General features: G+C 43.9%; 1 protein-coding gene across 1 annotated transcript in view; it reads left to right on the top strand.

The window, feature by feature from the left end:
- Window positions 1-20957, top strand: part of LOC140482632 (adenylate cyclase type 8-like) — a 160220-nt gene that overhangs the window by 99994 nt on the left and 39269 nt on the right. The window contains exon 13 of the mRNA XM_072580140.1: window positions 7783-7884. Within this exon, the coding sequence (XP_072436241.1) occupies window positions 7783-7884 (102 nt within the window). The remainder of the gene's footprint in view (window positions 1-7782; window positions 7885-20957) is intronic.

The raw sequence follows: 20957 nt of genomic DNA, 5'->3' as shown, positions 1-20957 counted from the left end.
AAGAGTTTTTTGAATTGTTTGCAATTTGTCTAACACACAAATCCCCCATTTGTTTTCTACCCACAGGCAGGAAATGAGGATTGGCCATTTAGTCTCCATTGTGCTCTTTTACTGCTGTCTGCTATTGTGCATTATGGCTGAGGCATTTAACTGTCTCCCAAAGGCCATGCACGAACTGTGTAGCTGGATTCAAGAGACATACAGTGTCCGAACTACAATCATGCTGCTGTCCATCGCAATCAACTTTGTCTTATCAATATATGACATGGTGAGTGATAAGTTCTTAGGGCACCCAACCTTGGGATTTGGCAGGCTTGTCGTATTTTTATCCCCCATGCAATATTGCTATACAGATCTCAGCTCTGCATCAACTATGTCTTTATTCCCACTGTGTGGTCATTAATGGGGGGTTTGTTGCTCATCTTACAGTCACCTTTGAGAAAGTAATCCATCCAAACTTACAGGGGTACTGGGGAGGGCTAGACAGCGCTGTTACATTCCAAAAAACCTGGTGATGAAGGATTAAATGAGAACTAAATTTTACTGACCATTCTACGCAATTATTGGCAGAGACCCACACTACAAGCTCTACATCCTCTCAATTTAACCACTTCTGTTTTAATTGTTTCCCGATAATGTCTTTTTAAAGAACCAGTGATTAACTGAGTATCTCCTGTTCCTGTTTATAGGAAGACAGGTAATTCCCCAAGTTAAACCCATTACTTGTCTATTATTAAACATTGTTAAACTGAACAGGTTCATTAGAAAAATGGGTTAAATTAAAATAAAAGAAAAAAGAAAAGAAGGAAGAAAACATGATCAGATGGTCTTAGATAATGATGTTGCCCTCAGAGTTCTCGGAACCTTCACCAAGCTCTGACCTTTGATAAAAGCTGGTCTGCTGCATACACATTTAAATGTGCTGCCAAAAAAAGAACCAACTGTATACCTGCTGGCGTAGGAGGCATATCACCAAACAAAGAAGACAATTTCATGTTTTGTCCTCGGACTACTTGAGGGCAAATTATAAAATATATAAAATATTCTGAGCTGCGTGGTGGCTCAGTGGTTAGCACTGCTGCCTCACAGCACCAGGGACCCAGGTTCAATTCCATCCTCAGGTGACTGATCTTCCGGGTGCTCTGGTTTCCTCCCACTGTCCAAAGAGATGCACATTAGGTGAATTGGCCAAGCAAAATTGTCTATAGTGTTCAGGGATGTGTAAGTTAGGTGCATTATTCAGGGATAAATGTAGAGTAATAGGGTAGGAGAATGAGTCTGGGTGGGATATTCTTTGGAGGGATGGTGTGGACATGTTGGGTCAAATGACCTTTTTACACACTGTGTAGGTCTGGCCATAAACATTGTACCTGGAGTGAGTTCTTTGAGTGAACCTGTCATTCTAGGATGGTTGGAGACAAAAACAGAAATTATTGGAGAAAATCAGCAGGTCAGGCAGCTTCTTCTGAGATGAGAGAAACAGAGTTATGTTTCATGTCCAGTGACCTTTCTTCCGAACTCAAAGTATGATGGAGAGTCGATACACTGACTGTGGTGATTGAAGGAGCAGCAAGAAAGGGAAAATTGGAAGTGTTCCTTTAAACACTGTGTGCAGTTAAATATTGGAGAAATAAAGCAGCAGTTAACCACTGCAAGACAGGAGAAATATTTCTGAACCCAATCAAGGATCAGGCTGTTTTGGATCTGGTAAAGTGTAATAAGGCAGGTTTAATAACAATATCAGAGTAAAAGATCCCCTCAGAAAGAGTGACCATAAAATGATAGAACTTAACAATCAATTTGAAAGGGAGGAACTTGGGTTAGAAACACAGATGCTCAACTCAAACAAGGGCAATTGCTAAGTAATGAGGCCAGAACTGGCTGGAGTGCATTTGGAAAGGAGTTAAGCAGCAAAGACGGTTGAGCAACAATGGCAGACTTTTAAGAAACCAGTTCTTGGCTCATTACAAAGTTATATACAGCTGAGGAAGCAGGATTCAACGAATAGGATAACCCAAAATCGCAAAGATTAGTGGTAAGCCAGAAGATTGGCAAAGTTTTAAGATCAGCAAAAGGCAATAAATAAAAAAGAGGGACAAAATAAACTTGGAGGGTGGCATGGTGGCTCAGTGGTTAGCACCAGTTTCCTCCCACAATCCAAAGATGTGCAGGTTAGGTGAGTTGGCCTTGCTAAATTGCCCATAGTGTTCTGGGATGTGTAGGTTAGGTGCATTAGTCAGGGGCAAATGTAGAATAATGGGGAATGGGTTTGGGTGGGATACTGTTTGGAGGGTCGGTGTGAACTTGTTGGGCCGAAAGGCCTGTTTCCACACTGTAGGGATTCTAAGTACAGCAAACTTTGTTTTAACTAGTACCTTATGAGCTAGTACTCTCAATAAACCGGCAGAAATTATACACCTAAAGTACCAATGAAGCTTACTTATTACTTATTATTCTGTCCAATTATTATCGGTTTTAAATTCTTTTATCTCAATGTCAATTTTATTGTTCAATGAGATGGTCACACTAAATAGCAACAGTTGATTTAATTTCAAGTCAATTTCTCCTCAAATATTGCAATCTATCACAATGTCTGAGTGATCAGCTGAGGATAAGTGAGAAGGCTGTCTGCAGGTAAGTTTTATTTAAGGCAAAATCACATTTAAGTGATTTATGCTGTAAATGAAGTATAACAATGCTGTGTATACATCCTCTATTACATTTCTGTTACCGAGTGAGTGTGTTTATGTTGATTATGTGGTCCTCATGATTATCCAGACTGGCACGCTGCTGGTCGCATAAATGCTGGTTAATAAAATGTCTGCTGCAACATCAAGACAGACTGCAAGAGCTTCTTCAAATATATAAAAAGGAAAAGAGAAGCCCAGGTTAACATAAGTTCCTTAGAGAAATAGGTGAGGAATTAATAATAGGGGACCAGGAAATGACAGAGGAGTTGAATAAATATTTTGCATCAGTCTTCACAGTGGAAGACACTAATAGTATCCCAAAATTACTATATTTTTAAGGGACAAAAAAGAGGAAAGCAAATAAATACGATAACTGTTAGTGGAGAAAAATCTACAAGGAAAACTATAGTGAGGTTAAAGACTGATAGGTCCCCTGAACCTGATGAGTTGTATCCTGGGTTATTAAAGGGAGGAGCTATAGAGATAGTGAATGCACTGTAATAGTCACTGGCAGTAATTTTCCTGGAAAAAGTCATAGAGGTTTGGAAAACTACCAATGTCATATTTTTATTTGAAAAGGGAAGCAGTAAAAAAATCAGGTAACTATCTGACACTAAAACAGAAATTGCTGGGGAAACTCAGCATGTCTGGAAGCATCTGTAGCAAGAAGGCAGAGTTAATATTTTGAGTCTGGTGATTAATCTTCAGAAAAGTATAATATCTAACAGTATTCCTACCTGGACTTGAATTTTGTTTTACCCTTGTCCAGTCCCTTCCCACTTAGATCCACAATTCTTTGTCAGTTTTACAGTATACATCAATTTCAGAATTTCCCGTTTGGGTGCACCAGATGCCTCCTGTTCATCGTGAACCCCGATTGTCATGCTCTTAAAGCTCTCTGCTTTGCCTTGCAAGAAAGGCCTGAATCGTTCCCATCCAGCACCACTCTCCTCCACCTGGCCGAGCTTATCTTCACCCTGACCAACTTGTCCTTTAACTCATCTCAATTTCTTCAGATTTCTTCAGGGGTGGCTCTGGGACCTGCATGGGCCCCAGTTTTGCTTGTTTCTTTGTGAGCTATGTGGACCATTCTTTGTTCCAACCCTACTTGGGTTCCTCCCCACAATGATTTATCCAGTACATCGATAACATCATTGATGCTGCTTCCCTCTGCATCTGGAATTGGAAAAGATTATCGATTTCACTTCCAATTTCCACCCTGCTGTCACCTTCACATGGTCTATCTCTGACTCCTACCCATTCTTCCTCAACATCTTGAGGCACAGGCTGGTCACCGACATGCAGTACAATACCACTGACTCCCACCGTTACCTGGACTATACATCTTCACAGCTGAAAATGTGTTGCTGGAGAAGCGCAGCAGGTCAGGCAGCATCCAAAGGAACAGGAGAATCGACGTTTCGGGCATCAGCCCTTCTTCAGGAATCTTCACACCCTGCTTCCTGAAAAGACTGTATTCCATTCTCCCAGTTTCTCCATCTCCATCACATGTATTATAATAATGCTGCCTTCCACAGAGAGGACCTCAGAAATGTCCACCTTTTTCCTCAATCAAGGATTCCCCGTCACTGTGGTTGATAGGATCATTAACTTTGTCTGATCCATTTCCCACACTTCAGCCCATATCCCTTCTCTTCCCTCCCACCAAGAGCAATAGGGTTCCTCTTGTCCTTATCGACCATCTCACCAGCATCCAAATCCAATGGAACAAGAACCACTATTTCTCCACCTCCAATGGGATGCCATCACTAGACACATATTCCTCTCTCCTCCCCTCCCTTGTCAGTATTCCACAGAGTCCATTCCCTCTGGGATATCTTGGTCCACTCTTTCTCCACTTTTCAACACCTTTCCATGCAATCGCAGAAGATGTAACATCTGCCTGTTTACTTCCACCCTTCCTCACTATCCAAAATTCCAGACACACCTTCCTCATGAAGTAATGAGTTACCCACTTTACTTCAAACTAATTTACTGTATTCACTGCTCACATGTGGGTTTTTTCTGCACTGGAAATGAAACACAGATTGGGTGACTGTTTTGCAGAACACCTACATTTTATCCACAAAAAGTACCTCAAGCTTCCTGTTCCCTGTCACTGTAACCCCCCCACCCTGTTCCCTGTCACTGTAATCCCCCACCCTGTTCCCCGTCATTGTAACACCCCCACCCTGTTCCCTGTCACTGTAACCCCCCACCCAGTTCCCTGTCACTGTAACACCCCCCCACCACCCAGTTCCCCGTCACTGTAACCCCCCCACCCTGTTCCCTGTCATTGTAACGCCTACCCTGTTCCCTATCACTGTAACCCCCCCACCCAGTTCCCCGTCACTGTAACCCCCCCCACCCTGTTCCCTGTCACTGTAACCCCCCCACCCAGTTCCCCGTCACTGTAATCCCCCCCCACCCTGTTCCCTGTCATTGTAACGCCTACCCTGTTCCCTGTCACTGTAACCCCCCCACCCTGTTCCCTGTCACTGTAACCCCCCCCACCCTGTTCCCCGTCACTGTAACCCCCCCACCCTGTTCCCTGTCACTGTAACCCCCCCCACCCTGTTCCCTGTCACTGTAACCCCCCCCCACCCTGTTCCCCGTCACTGTAACCCCCCCCACCCTGTTCCCTGTCACTGTAACCCCCCCCACCCTGTTCCCTATCACTGTAACCCCCCCACCCTGTTCCCTGTCACTGTAACCCCCCCCACCCTGTTCCCTGTCACTGTAACCCCCCCCCACCCTGTTCCCTGTCACTGTAACCCCCCCACCCTGTTCCCTGTCACTGTAACCCCCCCCCACCCTGTTCCCTGTCACTGTAACCCCCCCCCACCCTGTTCCCTGTCACTGTAACCCCCCCCCACCCTGTTCCCTGTCACTGTAACCCCCCCCACCCTGTTCCCTGTCACTGTAACCCCCCCACCCTGTTCCCTGTCACTGTAACCCCCCCACCCTATTCCCTCTCCAACATCTCTGTCTCAGTCTTGCTGCAGTGCTCCAGTGAAGCTCAGCACAATCTGGAAGAACAGTCCCTCACCATCCACTCGGGGACCCTGCAGCCCTCCCCACTCAATATCGAGTTCAGGAACTTTAGGGCCTGAACTCCCCCATGTCCCAGCCCCCTACCCCACACACCAGGCCTTCTTTCAGCACAGCCCACCCATTTTCACCTACTCATGGTCCCCATTATCACCTTTTCTTTCTCCCTGGCTAATGATTACTCATCACTTTGTCTGCCCAGCTGGTGTTGCCTTGTTAGGGCTCCATGTCCACTTTTTGTTTACTCCATCCACAAACCCCCCCACCCCCCCAACTCCCCACCCCCCCAATCCACTCCACCATCTTCAGCATATACAGCACCTTTTCCTGGCTACAAACCAAACATTAACTCTCCTCTCTCTCCACAGATGCTGCCAGACTTGCTGAGTCCCTCCAGCAATTTCTGTTATGTTGGGGCAGTAGGAGTAGTTTGGAACTGATACAGTCTATGGAGAGAGTGTGCTGACCTGGAAGTTTGGAACTAGGGTGAAGTGGGGGAAGGGGAAATGAGGAAACTGTTGAAGTCTACATTGATGTCCTGGGGTTGAAGTGTTCCGAGGCAGAAGATGAGGCGTTCTTCCTCCAGGCGTCTGGTGGTGAGGGAGCAGCAGTGAAGGAGGCCCAAGTTTCCTCATTTCCCCTTCCCCCACCTCACCCTAGTTCCAAACTTCCAGCTCAGCACTGTCCCCATGATTTGTCCAGACTTGTCCTACCTGCCTATCTCCTTTTCCACCTATCCACTCCACCCTCTCCTCCCTGACCTATCACCTTCATCTCCTCCCCCACTCACCCATTGTACTCTATGCTACTCTCTCCCCACCCCCACCCTCCTCTAGTTTATCTCTCCACGCTTCAGGCTCACTGCCTTTATTCCTGATGAAGGGCTTTTCCCTGAAACGTCGATTTCGCTGCTCGTTGGATGCTGCCTGAACTGCTGTGCTCTTCCAGCACCACTAATCCAGAATCTGGTTTCCAACATCTGCAGTCATTGTTTTTATCACCGGATTGTTTTGGGGTTGAGACAGGTTTATGGTGAGGGAGTGCAGCAATTGGATTAGTTTGGGGCTGCACCAAGAGTACGGGGAGAGAGTAGGGCACTGCGATTAGTTTAGGATTGAAACACACAGAGAGAGGGTAGAACAATGGGATTAGAGTCACAGTCATAGAGATGCACTGCATAAAACAGACCTTTCGGCCCAACCTGTCCATGCTGACCAGATTTCTACATTAATCCAGTGTTTTAAAATTGCTTTCATAATCAACCAATTTAGCTTCCTGGGACAAAAGATCTGGCCTAGCATGCTGGCCTTCATAACAAGAGGGATTGAGTATAGAAGCAAAGAGGTGCTTCTGCAGCTGTACAGGGCCCTGGTGAGACCACACCTGGAGTACTGTGTACAGTTCTGGTCTCCAAATTTGAGGAAAGACATTCTGGCTATTGAGGGAGTGCAGCGTAGGTTCACGAGGTCAATTCCTGGAATGGCAGGATTGCCTTACACGGAAAGACTGAAGCGACTGGGCTTGTATACCCTTGAGTTTAGAAGACTGAGAGGGGATCTGATTGAAACGTATAGGCTTATGAAAGGACTGGACACTCTGGCAGGAGGGAACATATTTCCGTTGATGGGGGAGTGCCGAACCAGAGGACACAACTTAAAAATACGGGGTAGACCATTTAGGACAGAGATGAGGAGAAACTACTTCACACAGAGAGTGGTGGCTGTGTGGAATGCTCTGCCCCAGAGGGCAGTGGAGGCCCAGTCTCTGGATTCTTTTAAGAAAGAATTGGATAGAGCTCTTAAAGATAGTGGAGTCAAGGGGTATGGAGATAAGGCTGGAACAGGATACTAATTAGGAATGATCAGCCATGATCATATTGAATGGCGGTGCAGGCTCGAAGGGCAGAATGGCCTACTCCTGCATCTATTGTCTATTGTCTATTATTGTCTATTATCTCCACAGACAGGTTAGGCATGCATGACTGTGAATTGGTAAATTCTCATGGATTCTTGTAATTCTGATTTATCTCATCTCTCCTCAGATTTGGTGCCCTGGCTTGAATCCATTTCCAACTGAAGTGTTAAATGCTACAAACTGGGGTCAATTTCATGTGCAGACAACGAATATCTGTAATCAGATTGAGGTACGGCACCCATTGGTTTCTACAATTCTCACCCTTCATTGGTTTCCTCTGACTGAGGAAAGTTGATTGAAGGGTCACACCACATTATTGGGAACAGTGACAGAAGGTGTGCTAGTGTGTTTGCTATGTTTCAAAGAGAACTGAAATGAAATAACAACAAAAGTGTGTATTTATATAGCCCCTTCAATGTAATGAAACACTTCAAGGTACTTCACATGAGCATTATGAAACAAAGTAAGTATAATTTGATAAACATTACAAACACAAGACTGCAAGATGACATCGACTGGGACCTGAATATTGAAGGGTACATGGCATTTTGGAGGAGGAGAACTTAGGAAAAGATAGGGGTGGGAGTGGGAGGGGCCTCTGTTAATGAATTATCATATTAACACCACAAAGAGGGTTGATGCAAACTCAGGAAACAAAGCTGAGGAGTGGTTTAGGTAGAGATTAGAAATCTTAAAGGCAAAAAGTAATTTAAGGGAATACAAGTAAAATACTATGGATACTAAAAATCTAAAATAAAACATGAAATGCTGGAGACACTCAGCATCTTTGGAGAGAGAAACAGAGTTAATATTTCAAATCTCATATAACTCCTTAAAAGTTAACAATTCCTAGTATGTTTTTCAGGTTTTTGTTTAGATCAGTGTGTTCTGGAGCTATCCAGAGAGCAAGCTATACACAACAATATGGTCTTGTGCAATAGGGTAAGATTAAGGACCTCAAAATGAAGGCACCGCTAGGTAGCAGTGACCATGTTATGATTGAATTTTATATTCAATTTGACAGAATGCAGAATGAGGCCAAGTTTTTAATAGGAGTAAGGTAAATTTGAATGGTATGAGACAAGAACTTTCAAAAATGAATTGGAGTAGACTGTTTGCAGGTAAATGACATCTGATAAGCAGTGGGCTTTCAAGAGTGCGATAATGAAAGTTCAGAGTCTTTGTGTTCCTGTTAGAATAAAAGGTAAAAGTGGTAGAATTAAAGAACAATTGATGAATAAAGATACTGTGGTTCTAGTCAAGAATAAAAAGAATCATATATTAGATATAACCAACTGGGTTCAAATGAACATCTTGAACATTACAAAGTGTGTAGGGCCATTGTTTAAGAGGGAGATCAGGAAGTAGTATGAGGTAGCCTTGGCAAATAAGGCAAAGCATAATCCAAAGAGATTGTACAAATACATTAAGAGTAAGGGAACAACTCGACAGATCATAGGATACCTTAAAGATCAAGGAGGTCATCTTTGTGTTGAACCTCAGGAAATGGGAGAGATCTTAAATGAATATTTTGCATCGGTTTTTACTGTGGAGAAAGAGGTGGAAGCGAGAGAACTCAGGGAAATAAATATTAATGTTTGAAAACAGTTCACATTACAGAATGATTGATTGATTGTAATGTGTACTGAGGTAAAATGAAAAGTTTGTTAACAAGCAGTGGAAGCAGATCATAGTAAGCAAGGATATAGGGGTCAAAAAGATTTAAACAGAGGCATATAGATTACACTGCACAGGGTGTGCACTAGGCGAGACCAGCGTTAGCAAGATCAGCTTTATTTGAGGCTTGAGGATGAAGTGCTAGAGGTGTTAGGAAATATAAAAGTAGATAAATCTCTGGGACCTAATCTATTTTATCAAAGGACTTTGTGTGACATTTGGTCGGAAATTTCAGGGTCCCTTGCAAGAATATTTGTATCATCTGTAAATACAGGTGAGGTGCCAAGTGACTGGAAAGTGGCTAATGTTGTGTCTATGTTTAAGCAGGGATGTAAGAGAACTATCGACCGGTGAGTCTGATTTTATTGGTGGATAAATTGTTGGAGGTGATTCTGAAAAATAGGATTTATATGTATTTGGAGAGGGAAGGAATGATCAGGGATGATCAGCAGGGTTTTGTGTGAGAGAAATCGTGTCTCACAAATTTGATTGAGTTTTTTGAGGAAGTAACCAAGACGATTGATGAAGGCAGAGCAGGAGACGTTGTTTATTTGGAGTTTAGTAAAGCCTTTGACAAGATTCCACATGGTAGACTAATTAGTAAAGTTAGATCACATGGGATTCAGGGTGAGCTTGCCAATGAGATACAAAATCGGCTTAACAGCAGGAGACAGAGTGACGGTGCAGGGTTGTTTCTTGGACTGGAGGCCTGTGACCAGCATATTCCACACAGTCAACTTTTGTTTCCAAAAGAGAAAATGCTGGAAAATCTCAGCAGGTCTGGTAACATCTGTAAGGAGAGAAAAGAGATGATGTTTCGAGTCTAACTGACACTTTGTCAAAGCTCAAGAAAGACTATTATTGGAAATGGAGACAGAAAGGTCAAGGACAGGAAGGCAAGTGTCGGAGATGGACCAGGCGAAGGTGATTGAGGGATGGAAACTGGAAGCGAAGTTTATGAATTTTTCCAAGTCAGGACGAGAGCATGAAGCCGTACCGAAATAGTCATCGATGTACGGATACAGCAGTTGTGGGAGGGGACCCGGGTAGGCCTGGAACAAGAAATGTTCCACATACCCCATGAAAAGGCAGGCATAGCTAGGGCCCATGTGGGTACCCATTACTACACCTTTGATTTGGAGAAAATGGGATGAGTTGAAGGAGAAGTTGTTGAGAGAGAGAACAAGTTCAGTCAGGTGGAGGAGAGTGGTGGTGGATGGAGATTGTTCGGGGCTCTTTTTGAAAAAGAAGCGAAGAGCTTTCAAGCCTTCTTGGTGTGGGATGGAGGTGTAAAGAGATTGCACATCGAATTGTGAATAGAAGGTGGTTAGGGCCTGCGAATTGAAAGCTGTCAATGTGTCGCAGGGCATCAGAGGAGTCCTGGATGTAGGTGGGGAGGGATGAACCAGCGGAGCAAGGATGGAGTCAAGGTAGGAGGAAATAAGTTCAGTGGGGCAGGAGCATGTGGGCACAATGGGCCTGCCGGGACAGTCCTTCTTGTAGATTTTGGGGAGTAGGTAGAAACGGGCTGTCCGGGGTTGGGAGACTATGAGGTTGGAAGCTGTGGGGGGGGAGGCATCTGCAGGAAATGAGGTCGGTCACAGTGTTGGAGACAATGGCTTGATGCTTGGTGGTGTGGTCATGCTCTAGGGGGAGGTAGGAGGAGGAATCTGAGAGTTGGCGCTCAGCCTCTGCGAGGTAGAGGTCAGTACGCCAGATGACAACAGCACCCCCTTTGTCCGCAGGTTTGATGACAAGGTTGGGGTTGGACCTAAAGGAGCGAAGGGCAGAAAGTTCGGATAGAGAGAGGTTGGAATGGGTAAGAGGGGCAGAGAAATTAAGGCGGCCAATGTCCCGTCGACAATTGTCAATGAAAAGATCGAGGGCAGGAAATTGTCCTGGCGGGGGTGTCCAATTAGAGGTGGAATGTTGGAGGGATGTGGAAAGATCTGTGGAGTGGGGGGGAGGGACTCTTGCCCAAAGAAGTGAGGGCGAAGGCGAGGGCGAGGGAAGAAGAGCTCAGCATCATATCGAGCCCGGGATTCATTGAGGTGGGGACGGAAGGGTACAAGGCTGAGTCCTTTACTGAGAACAGCTTTGACAAAGGGTCAGTTAGACTCAAAACATCAGCTCTTTTCTCTCCTTACAGATGCTGCCAGACCTGCTGAGATTTTCCAGCATTTTCTCTTCTGGTTTCAGATTCCAGCATCCACAGTAATTTGCTTTTATTTTAGCTTTTGTCCAATTTTGTTTTTGTCATTTATAGAAATGATTTAAGATGAGAATGTAGAAGGTATTGTTAATAAGTTGGTGGATGACACCAAAATTGATGGTATAGTGAACAAAGAGATTCAAAGGGATCATTGAAATCCCTCACTCGTGAGTTTTAGGAGTTCAGTTAGATAATTCTTTGAAGTTTGTATCACATACAGGCAGGGTGGTTAAGAAGGTATTTCACATGCTTGTCTTCATTGCTTAGACCTTTGAATGTGGAAATTGGGATGTCATGTTGAGGTTGTTACAGGCAATGGTGAGGCCTCTTCTGGAATACAGTGTCCAGTTCTTGCCACCCTGTTATCGGAAGGATATTATTAAGCTGGAGGGGCTTCAGATTGATTTACCCAAGTGTTGCTGGGAAAGGAGGTTTGAGTTATAAGGAGAGGCCGGATAGGTTCAGACTATTTTCACTGGAGCGTAGGAGACTCAGCGGTGACTGTTCAGAGGTTTATAAAATCATGAAGGGTATACATAAGGTGAATGGCAGGTGTCTTTTCCTAGAGTAGGGATTTCATGATAGGATAGAACATAAAGTATGAAAAATATGATTAAAAGATGAACAAGGAAAACTAGAGTTTGAGAGAAGTTTAACTGGAGCTCTAAAAACCAACATTGAAAATTATTTTAGATTTTCTTAAAATTTAAAAAAAGGATTAATTAATTATATCCAAGGTTACTACGGGAAGTGAGGAATGAGATTGCTGTGCCTCTGGCGATGATCTTTGCTTTCTCACTCTCCACGGGAATAGTACCTGATGATTGGAGGGAGGCGAATGTTGTTTCTCTGTTCAAGAAAGGGATTAGGGAAATCCCTGGGAATTATAGACCAGTCGGTCTTACATCTGTGGACTTCACCAGTTTCCCCATTTCCCCTCTCCCCACCTTACCCCAGTTCCAACCTTCCAGCTCAGCACTGTCCTCATGACCTTTCCTACCTGCCTATCTCCCTTCTTACCTATCCACTCCACCCTCCCCTCTGACCTATCACCTCCATCCCCACCCCCACCCACCTATTGTACTCTTTGCTACCTTCCCCCAGCCCCACCCCCCATTTATCTCTCCACTCTGGAGGCTCCCTGTCTCTATTCCTAATTAAGGGATTTTGCCCGAAATGTTGATTTTCCTGCTCCTCGGATGCTGCTTGAGCTGATGTGCTTTTCCAGCACCACTCTGTTCTAAACTCTGGTTTCCAGCATCTGCAGTCTGCACTTTTGCCTTACATCTGTGGTAAGCAAGGTACTGGAAAGGATTTTGGGAGAGAGGATTTATGAGTGTTTGGAAAAACATAGTTTGATTAAATATAGCCAGAATGGCTGTGTGAGGGGCAGGTCATGCCTCACAAACCTAATTAAGTTCTTTAAGGATGTGACAAGTCAAGTTCAAGCTGTAGATGTGGGGTATATGGATTTCAGTGAGGCCTTTGATAAGGTTCCCCACGCTAGGCTCATTCAGAAAGTTAGGAGGTATGGGATACAGGGAAATGTGTCTGTCTGGATACAGAATTGGCTGGCTGAAAGAAGACAGCAAGTGGTAGTGGATGGAAAGTATTCCCCCTGGAGGTCGGTGGCCAGTGGTGTCCCGCTGGGATCGGTTCTTGGGCCTCTGCTCTTTGTAGGTTTTAGAAATGACTTGGATGAAGAAGTGGAAGGGTGGGTTAGTAAGTTTCTGATGACACAAAGATCATTGATGTTGTAGATAGTGTCGAGGGCTGTTGCAGGCTACAACAAGACATTGACAGGATGCAGAGCTGGGCTGAGAAGTGGCAGATGGAGTTCAACCTGGATAAATGTGAAGTGATTCATTTTGGAAGGTCAAATTTGAATGCTGAATACAGGGTTAAAGACAGGATTCTTGACAGTGTGGAGGAACTGCAGGTTCTTGGGGGTCCATGTACACAGATCCCTTAAAGTTGCCACCCAAATTGATAGGGTTGTTAAGAAGGTGTGTGTTTTGGCTTTCATTAAAAGGGGGATTGAGTTTAAGGGCTGCTGTAGCTCTATAAAACCCTAGTTAGACCACACTTTGAATATTGTGTCCAGTTCTGGTTGCCTCATTATAGGAAGGATGTAGATGCTTTAGAGAGGGTCCAGAGGAGATTTATCAGGATGGAGTCTAGATTGGAGGGCTTGCCTTACGAAGAGAGGTTGAGTGAGCTAGGGCTTTTCACACTGGAGAGAAGAAGGAAGAGAGGTGACTTGATAGAGGTGGACAAGGTAATAGAGTAGGTAGTCAGAGACTTTTCCCTGGGGCAGAAATGACTGTCATGAAGGATCATAATTTTAAGGTGATTGGAGGAAGACATAGGGGTGATGACAGAGACAGGTTGTTTAAGTGGAGAGTGGTGGTTGAATACACTGCCAGCGATTGTAATATAGTCAGAGATGTTAGGTACATTTATGCGACTGTTAGACAAGCACATGGACGGCAGTAAATTAAGGTGTGTGTGGGCTAGGTTGATTGTTGGTTGAAGGACATGTAATGTGCTGTACTGTTCTGTGTTTGGGGTGGCACGGTGGCTCAGTGGTGAGCTCTGCTGCCTCACAGCGCCAGGGCCCGGGTTCAATTCCAGCCTCGGGTAACTGTTGGTGTGTGGAGTTTGCACATTCTCCCCGTGTCTGCGTGGGCTTCCTCTGGATGCTCCAGTTTCCTCCACAATCCAAGATTAGGTGGATTGGCCATGCTAAATTGCCCATAATGTTCAGGAATATGTGAGTTAGGTGCATTAGTCGGGGTAAATGTCGAGTGATATGATAGGGGAATTTAAAAAAATGTTACATTACCTTACAGTGATTCATAATATAAGTTAGAAAAGCGGAGTTAAAAGGATAGTTATCACAGACAGATAAACAAATTGCAATCAATATTATTGCAATAGCTCAGCACAGCAGCTTCCACACATGGTCTGACCGGCCTCGCAAGGAGCTGACCATCTGTGCCCGATCCCAGTCCAACAACTGTTCCCATTCCACTCCAGGTTTCCAGCCCACTCCACTCCATCTCTCACTGCTCCAGGTCTCCAGCCCACTCTGCTCCACTCTTAGTGCTCCAAGGTAAGTTTTCTTATTAGAAAAAAACTTTAAAATCTTAGAAAAAAGAGAGAGGATGAAAAATGGGAAAAGAAAGAGGACAGACTGACGAGCCTTGGGCTGAGGAGCCCAGACATTGCCCACTCCTCTGCCATCTTGATTCTTGTGTTGTACCTAGATTTCAAGAAGACATTTAATAACTTGCCTCATTAATTTATTTCACTCTGAGGATGGTGGGAATCTGGAATACACTGCCTGGGATGCTATGACCATATGATCCTATGACTCATGACCCCCTGAGAGGATTTTTCTGTCTAATGTCTGTTTTCATTGAATTATGGGTGAATTTTAAACAGTGTCTCCCTAGTTCTAGATTCTCCCATAAGACAAAACTTTCTTTCTTTATCTACCCTTTGGAGACTCCTAAACTTGTCGTATATATTTCAATAAAGTTGCTTCTTATTTTTCTAACGTCTAGCAGGTACAAGCCGAGCCATTCTACCTCCCTTTCCTCATATGGTCGCCTCCACCCACACTGTCCCACCTTCCCCTCCTCCCTATTCCAGGTATTAGTTTGGTAAACCCTTTCTGAATTGCTTCCAAAATATTTACATTTCTCTGTAAATAAGATGACCAATACAATATAACTCCTCTAGATGTAGCCTTGTACAAATGAAGCATAACTTCCCTACTTTTATGTTCATTCCCCCATCCCAGGAATAAATTATACTATTTCATTAGCGTTCTGTATTATTGGCTGTACCTGTGTACTAACCTTTTGCAATTCATCCCTCTGCATTTCAGAGCTCTTCAATCTCTCACCTTCGAGATAATATACTTATTTTCCATTCTTCCTCCCAAAATGGATAATGTCACATTTTGCCTCATGATACTCCATTTCCCATTAGGTTTGTATTTACTGGAGTTTAAAAGAATAAAGGTGACTTGATTGAAACATGAAAGATTCTGAGGCGTCTGGCAGGATAGATGTGGGAAATAAATTGCCATGTCTGAGAGATCCAGAACTAGAGAATGGTTTTTAAAAATAAGGGAATGCCCTTTTAAGACAAAGAGAAGAAATGTTTCTCATAGAGAGTCATAATTTATTGGAAAGTCTCTTCCTTAAAAAAAACAATGGAAGCATAGCCTTTGAATATTTTTAAGGGGGAGGTGAGGTAATGTTTGATTAGGAGGGATCTGAAAGGTTATTGAGGAATGTGGAGTTCACACCAGACATAATCCTACTGAATGGCTCAGCAGGCTGGAGGTGTCAAGTGGTCTATAGACTTATGGATGCTCACAGCACAGAGGAGGTGATTCAGCCCAATGTGTTCATGTCAGTCAACAAAGATGTGACCACACTAATACTGTTTCCCAGCTTTGGCCCCCTAACCTGGAGGCTATGGCAGTGCGGGTGAATATCCAACACTGCTTAATGTTACAACTGACTCAGCCTGCTATCTAGGCCCCTCTCATATTCCTCAATCAGGTTCTCTAAAGAAAGCAATCCAAGCCTCTCCAGACTCTCTTCATCACTAAATTACTCCATCCCAGGAAACATCTTGGTGGATCTCCCCTGTATCATCTTGAATACAATCACATTTTTCCTGTGGTGCAGAGGCCAGAATTGTTGTGGTGTAACCAATATTGTTTACAGCTCTACCTTAACCTCCCTGCTCTTATATTCAATGCCTCAACTAATAAGGATGAATATCCATCTGCCTTCCTGACCACCTTATCTACTTGCCCTGCTACCTTCAGGGATCTATGAAGGTGCACACCAAGGCCAATCTGATCCTCAGTACTCTCCAGGGCCTTACCACTCACACTGTAACCTGTTTTGTTAGCCTCCCCTCCTTCCCCAAGTGCATTACCTCACACGTTTTCAGGTTGAATTCCATTCTACACGGTTCTTCCCAGATCATCAATCCATTGATATGCTCCTGTACTTTATGGCTTTTCTCACAATTTATGAACCTACTAATTTTCATGTCATCTGCATATCATTGCTCATACCCCAACATTGTATTCCATAAACAGCAACAGTTCCAGGATCCAGTCCTGAGGAATCCCACTGGAAGCAGGCTTCCAGTCATAGGAACAGTCCTCTATCTTCACCCTCTGCTTACTGCCTCTCAACCCATTTGGATCCCAAGTGTCACTTTGTCCTGGATCCCATGTGTTCTTACTCTCTTGACCAGTTCGCTATGAGGGGCCTTATCAAAAGCCTTGCTGAAATCAATGAGGTAAAAACAATGACTGCAGATGCTGGAAACCAGATTCTGGATTAGTGGTGCTGGAAGAGCACAGCAGTTCAGGCAGCATCCAAGGAGCAGCGAAATCGACGTTTCGGGCAAAAGCCCTTCATCAGCAATAAATATGAAGGGCTTTTGCCCGAAACGTCAATTTCGAAGCTACTTGGATGCTGCCTGAACTGCTGTGCTCTTCCAGCACCACTAATCCAGAATCCAGGCTGAAATCTATGTTGACCACATGAAATACAGAGAGAAATGTTCCAGTGTGATTTGGACAGGCTGAGTGAGTGGTTAAATGCGTTGCAGATGCAGTATTATGTGAATAATTGTGGGGTTCTTCACTCTGTTAGTAGAAATAGTAAGATGGATTATTATTTGAACGGCTGTAGTTTGAGAGAGGGAAATATTCGATGAGTCCTGGCTGTCTTCATGCACCAGTCACTGATGATAAGCGTGCAGGTGCGGCAGTGAGAAAAGCCTTACAGTGTGTTGGTCTCGATGTGAGAGGGTTCGAGTACAGGAACAATGATGTCTTGCTGTAATTACATAGAGCATTGGTGAGGCTACTTGGAATATTGTGTGCAGCATTGGTCTCCTAATCTGAGGAAGGATGTCTGGGAGTAGACTGGAAGTTTATCAAATTGATTGTTGGGATGGCAGGGCTGATACATGAGGAGAGATTGAGTCGGTTGGGATTATATTGATTGGAGTTTAGAAGAATGATCTTATAAAAACTTTTAAAACTTTAACAGAACTCAACTGGTTAGATATAAGAAGTATGTTCCCGATGGAAGGGGAATCCAAAACCAGGGGTCAAAGTTCAAGGATTTGGGGTAAACCTTTTAGGACTGAGATGAGGAGAAATTTCTTCACCCAGAGAGTTTGGGTTTGATGTATCTTGGTACATGTGACAAGAATACAATGAAAAATTGTTTTGCGTGTTACACAGGCAGGTCATACCATACAAAAGTGCATCAGGGTAGCAGAACAAGGTGCAGAATACAGTGTTACAGCCACAGAGAAGGTGCAGAGAGAGATCAGAATTAACATTTGAGAAGTGCATTCTGAAGTCTGATTATAGCAGGGAAGAAGCTGTTCTTGAATCTGTTCGTACATGTAGACAACTTTTATATCATCTGCCCAATGGAAGAGAGTGGAAGGGAGTGTAGCTGGGGTGGGAGGGGTCTTTTATGATGTTGGTTGATTTCCCAAGGCAGTGGGAAGTATAGATGGAGTCAGTGGATGGGAGGCTGGTTTGAGTGATGGACTGGGCTCTCTGTAGTTCCTTGCAGTCTTGGGAAGCACCATTGCTGAATGCATTCATAAAGATTGGTCAGAGTTTTTGTGAACGTACCAAATTTCCTTAGCCTCCTCAAGAAATAGAGACACTGTTGTGCCTTCTTGACCATTGTGCCAATGTGGGTGGACCAAGACAGATTGTTGGTGAACATCGCTCTCAGGAACTTGATGCTTTCGACCATCTCTATCTCATTACCTTTGATATAAACAGGGCCAGACCCTCCACTCCACTTTCTGCAGTCAATGACCAGCTCCTTTGTTTGTTGACACTGATAGAGACATTATTGTCTTTGCACCATCTCACTAAGCACTCAACCTCTTTCCTGTATTCTGTGTTGTAATTGTTTGAGATCAGGCCTACAACAGTGGTGTCATCAGCAAACTTGTAAATGGAGTTGGGGTGGAATGTGGCCTCACAGGCATTAGTGTATAAGGACTGTAGGGGAGGTGGGGGGGCTGAGTACATAACCTTATGGGGCACCGATGTTGAGGATTATGGTGGAGGAGATGTTGTCACCAATTCTTACCAATTTTGTCTATGGATCAGGAAGTTAAGGATCCAGTTGCAGAAGGGGAGATGAGTTTGTTTGGAATCATGGTGTTGAAGGTGGAACTGTAGTCAATAAATTGGAGCCTGACATAGGTATTCTTGTTATCCACATGAACCAGGGATGAGTGTAGGGCCAGGGAGATGGTGTCTGCTGTGGACTTGTTGCACTGGGAGGTGAATTGCAAAGGATCAAGACAATATAGTAGGCTGGGGTTGATGAGATCATAACTAACCTCTCAAAGCACTTCCTCATGATCGAGGTCAGAGCCACCGGGTGGTAGTATTTGAGACATGATGCATAATTTTCTTTTGGCACCAGGATGAAATTCACAACCACAAAAAGCGGTTGAGACCAAAACATTGAGTTTTCAAGAAGGAGGTAGATAAAGCTCATTTAGCTAAAGGGGTCAAGGGATGTGGTGGGGTGGGGGTGGTTGGGGGGATGGGGTTGGATGTTGGCGGGAGTAAGGTATTAAGCTTGACGCTGGATTAGTGGTGCTGGAAGAGCACAGCAGTTCAGGCAGCACCTGATTTCGCTGCTCGTTGGATGCTGCCTGAACTGCTGTGCTCTTCCAGCACCACTAATCCAGTATTTGGTTTTCAGCATCTGCAGTCATTGTTTTTACCTTATTAAGCTTGATGATCAGCCATGATCATAATGAATAGCATGGCAGGTTCAAAGGATTGACTAGCTTATTCCTGCTCCAATCTTCTATGTTTCTACATTTCTACAACACAAGGAATTCTCTGGAATTCACTGCCCCTGAAGGCTATTGAAGCCAAGTCATTGAGTGTATTTAAGACAGAGATAGATAGGTTCTTGATCAGTAAAGTGATCAAGGGCTACAGGGAGAAGGCAAGAGAGTGGGGTTGACAAATATATCGCCATGAGCAAATGGGACAGCAGGCTCAGTGGACTGAATGACCAAATTTTGCTCCTTTATCTTATGGTCTTGTGGTATTTTGGTCATTGTGGTTGGTCACTGTGGAGAGATGTGAAATTGATGGGTTTCTTGCAGATGGGGTTTCTCAGCCATCTGTGGGTCAGCTGTCCACATTGTGGCATAACACCTCAGATATTGATGAGGGACATTTTACAGGGTGTTCTGAGCCATGGTTGTATGTAGTTTAAACTATATTCAATTTTTCAGTTGCAGTTTGATACAACTAAATGATTTCTAGGGCATTTCACAAAATTGTTAAGAATTAACCCCATGCATTGGGTCTGGAGCCACAACTAGGCCCGACCTGGTAAAGGACAGGAGCAAATTCTGTCTTCTGAAGAACATCAGTGAACATTACAAGGCTTCACAATAATCTGGTAGTTTCATGAAGAGCATTACTGAGATTAGGTTTTGATTATATATTTGTTAATTGAACTCAAATTTCAGCAACTGCTGCAGTGTTATTTGAACTGATGACCCTGGAGAACTTGCCTGGGTCCCTCCATCATTCGTTCAGTCACCTTATGATATTGAAGTTAGAGACATGTGGATACCTGAGGAAAATGAAGACAGTTGAGTTGGTTTATTTTAACTCACAAGGTGAGATTCAGGAATGGTCAAAGAGGGTTATGAACGTTCTTTACTCTCGTTGCCTGTGTGTCATAAATCTGACCAGGGTTTGACTTGCCTTGGATTTTATTTTAACCCTGGAAGCCATTTTTTAATATCAGTCTGTTCTTTGGAGCAAGTGGGCTCCAACTAATCCCTTTACACCTGGGAGCAAACTTTTCAGGAGTGTCTCAATGCCAGGGTATCTTAGAACTAAATCTGTTCATCGTATTCCAAGTGTCTGCTGACAAGTCACTTGTACCATTTTAACTCTATTTTTATGCTCATTTCCCTTTGAAAGAAAAGGCCAATATTTTATTTGTCTTCCTGTTATGTGCTGAGCTTATTTGGTGATTCCTTCACGATAGTTAATCCCATGAATTAATGAAATAAATAATGTGAGCTGCTTTATTCATTCCTGGGACTGAGGGCAGTTGAGTCAACCACATTGCTGGAGATCTGGAGTCAGAAGTTGGCTAAACCAGGTAAATGCAGCAGATTAATGAACCAGATGGGTTTTTACAACAACCAACAGTGGTTACATGATCACCGTGAGGCCAGCTTTTGATTCCAGATTTTTATTAAATTCAAATGTCACCATCCACCATGTTTGAATCCCCTATCCCCAAAACATTAATTCTGAAGAAGGGTTACAGGACCCAAAG

The sequence above is a fragment of the Chiloscyllium punctatum genome, chromosome 11 (assembly GCF_047496795.1).
Source record: "Chiloscyllium punctatum isolate Juve2018m chromosome 11, sChiPun1.3, whole genome shotgun sequence".
Classification (NCBI taxonomy): Eukaryota; Metazoa; Chordata; class Chondrichthyes; order Orectolobiformes; family Hemiscylliidae; genus Chiloscyllium; species Chiloscyllium punctatum.
Note: the sequence above shows the minus strand (reverse complement) of the source record. Positions and strands in the feature narration are given on the sequence as shown.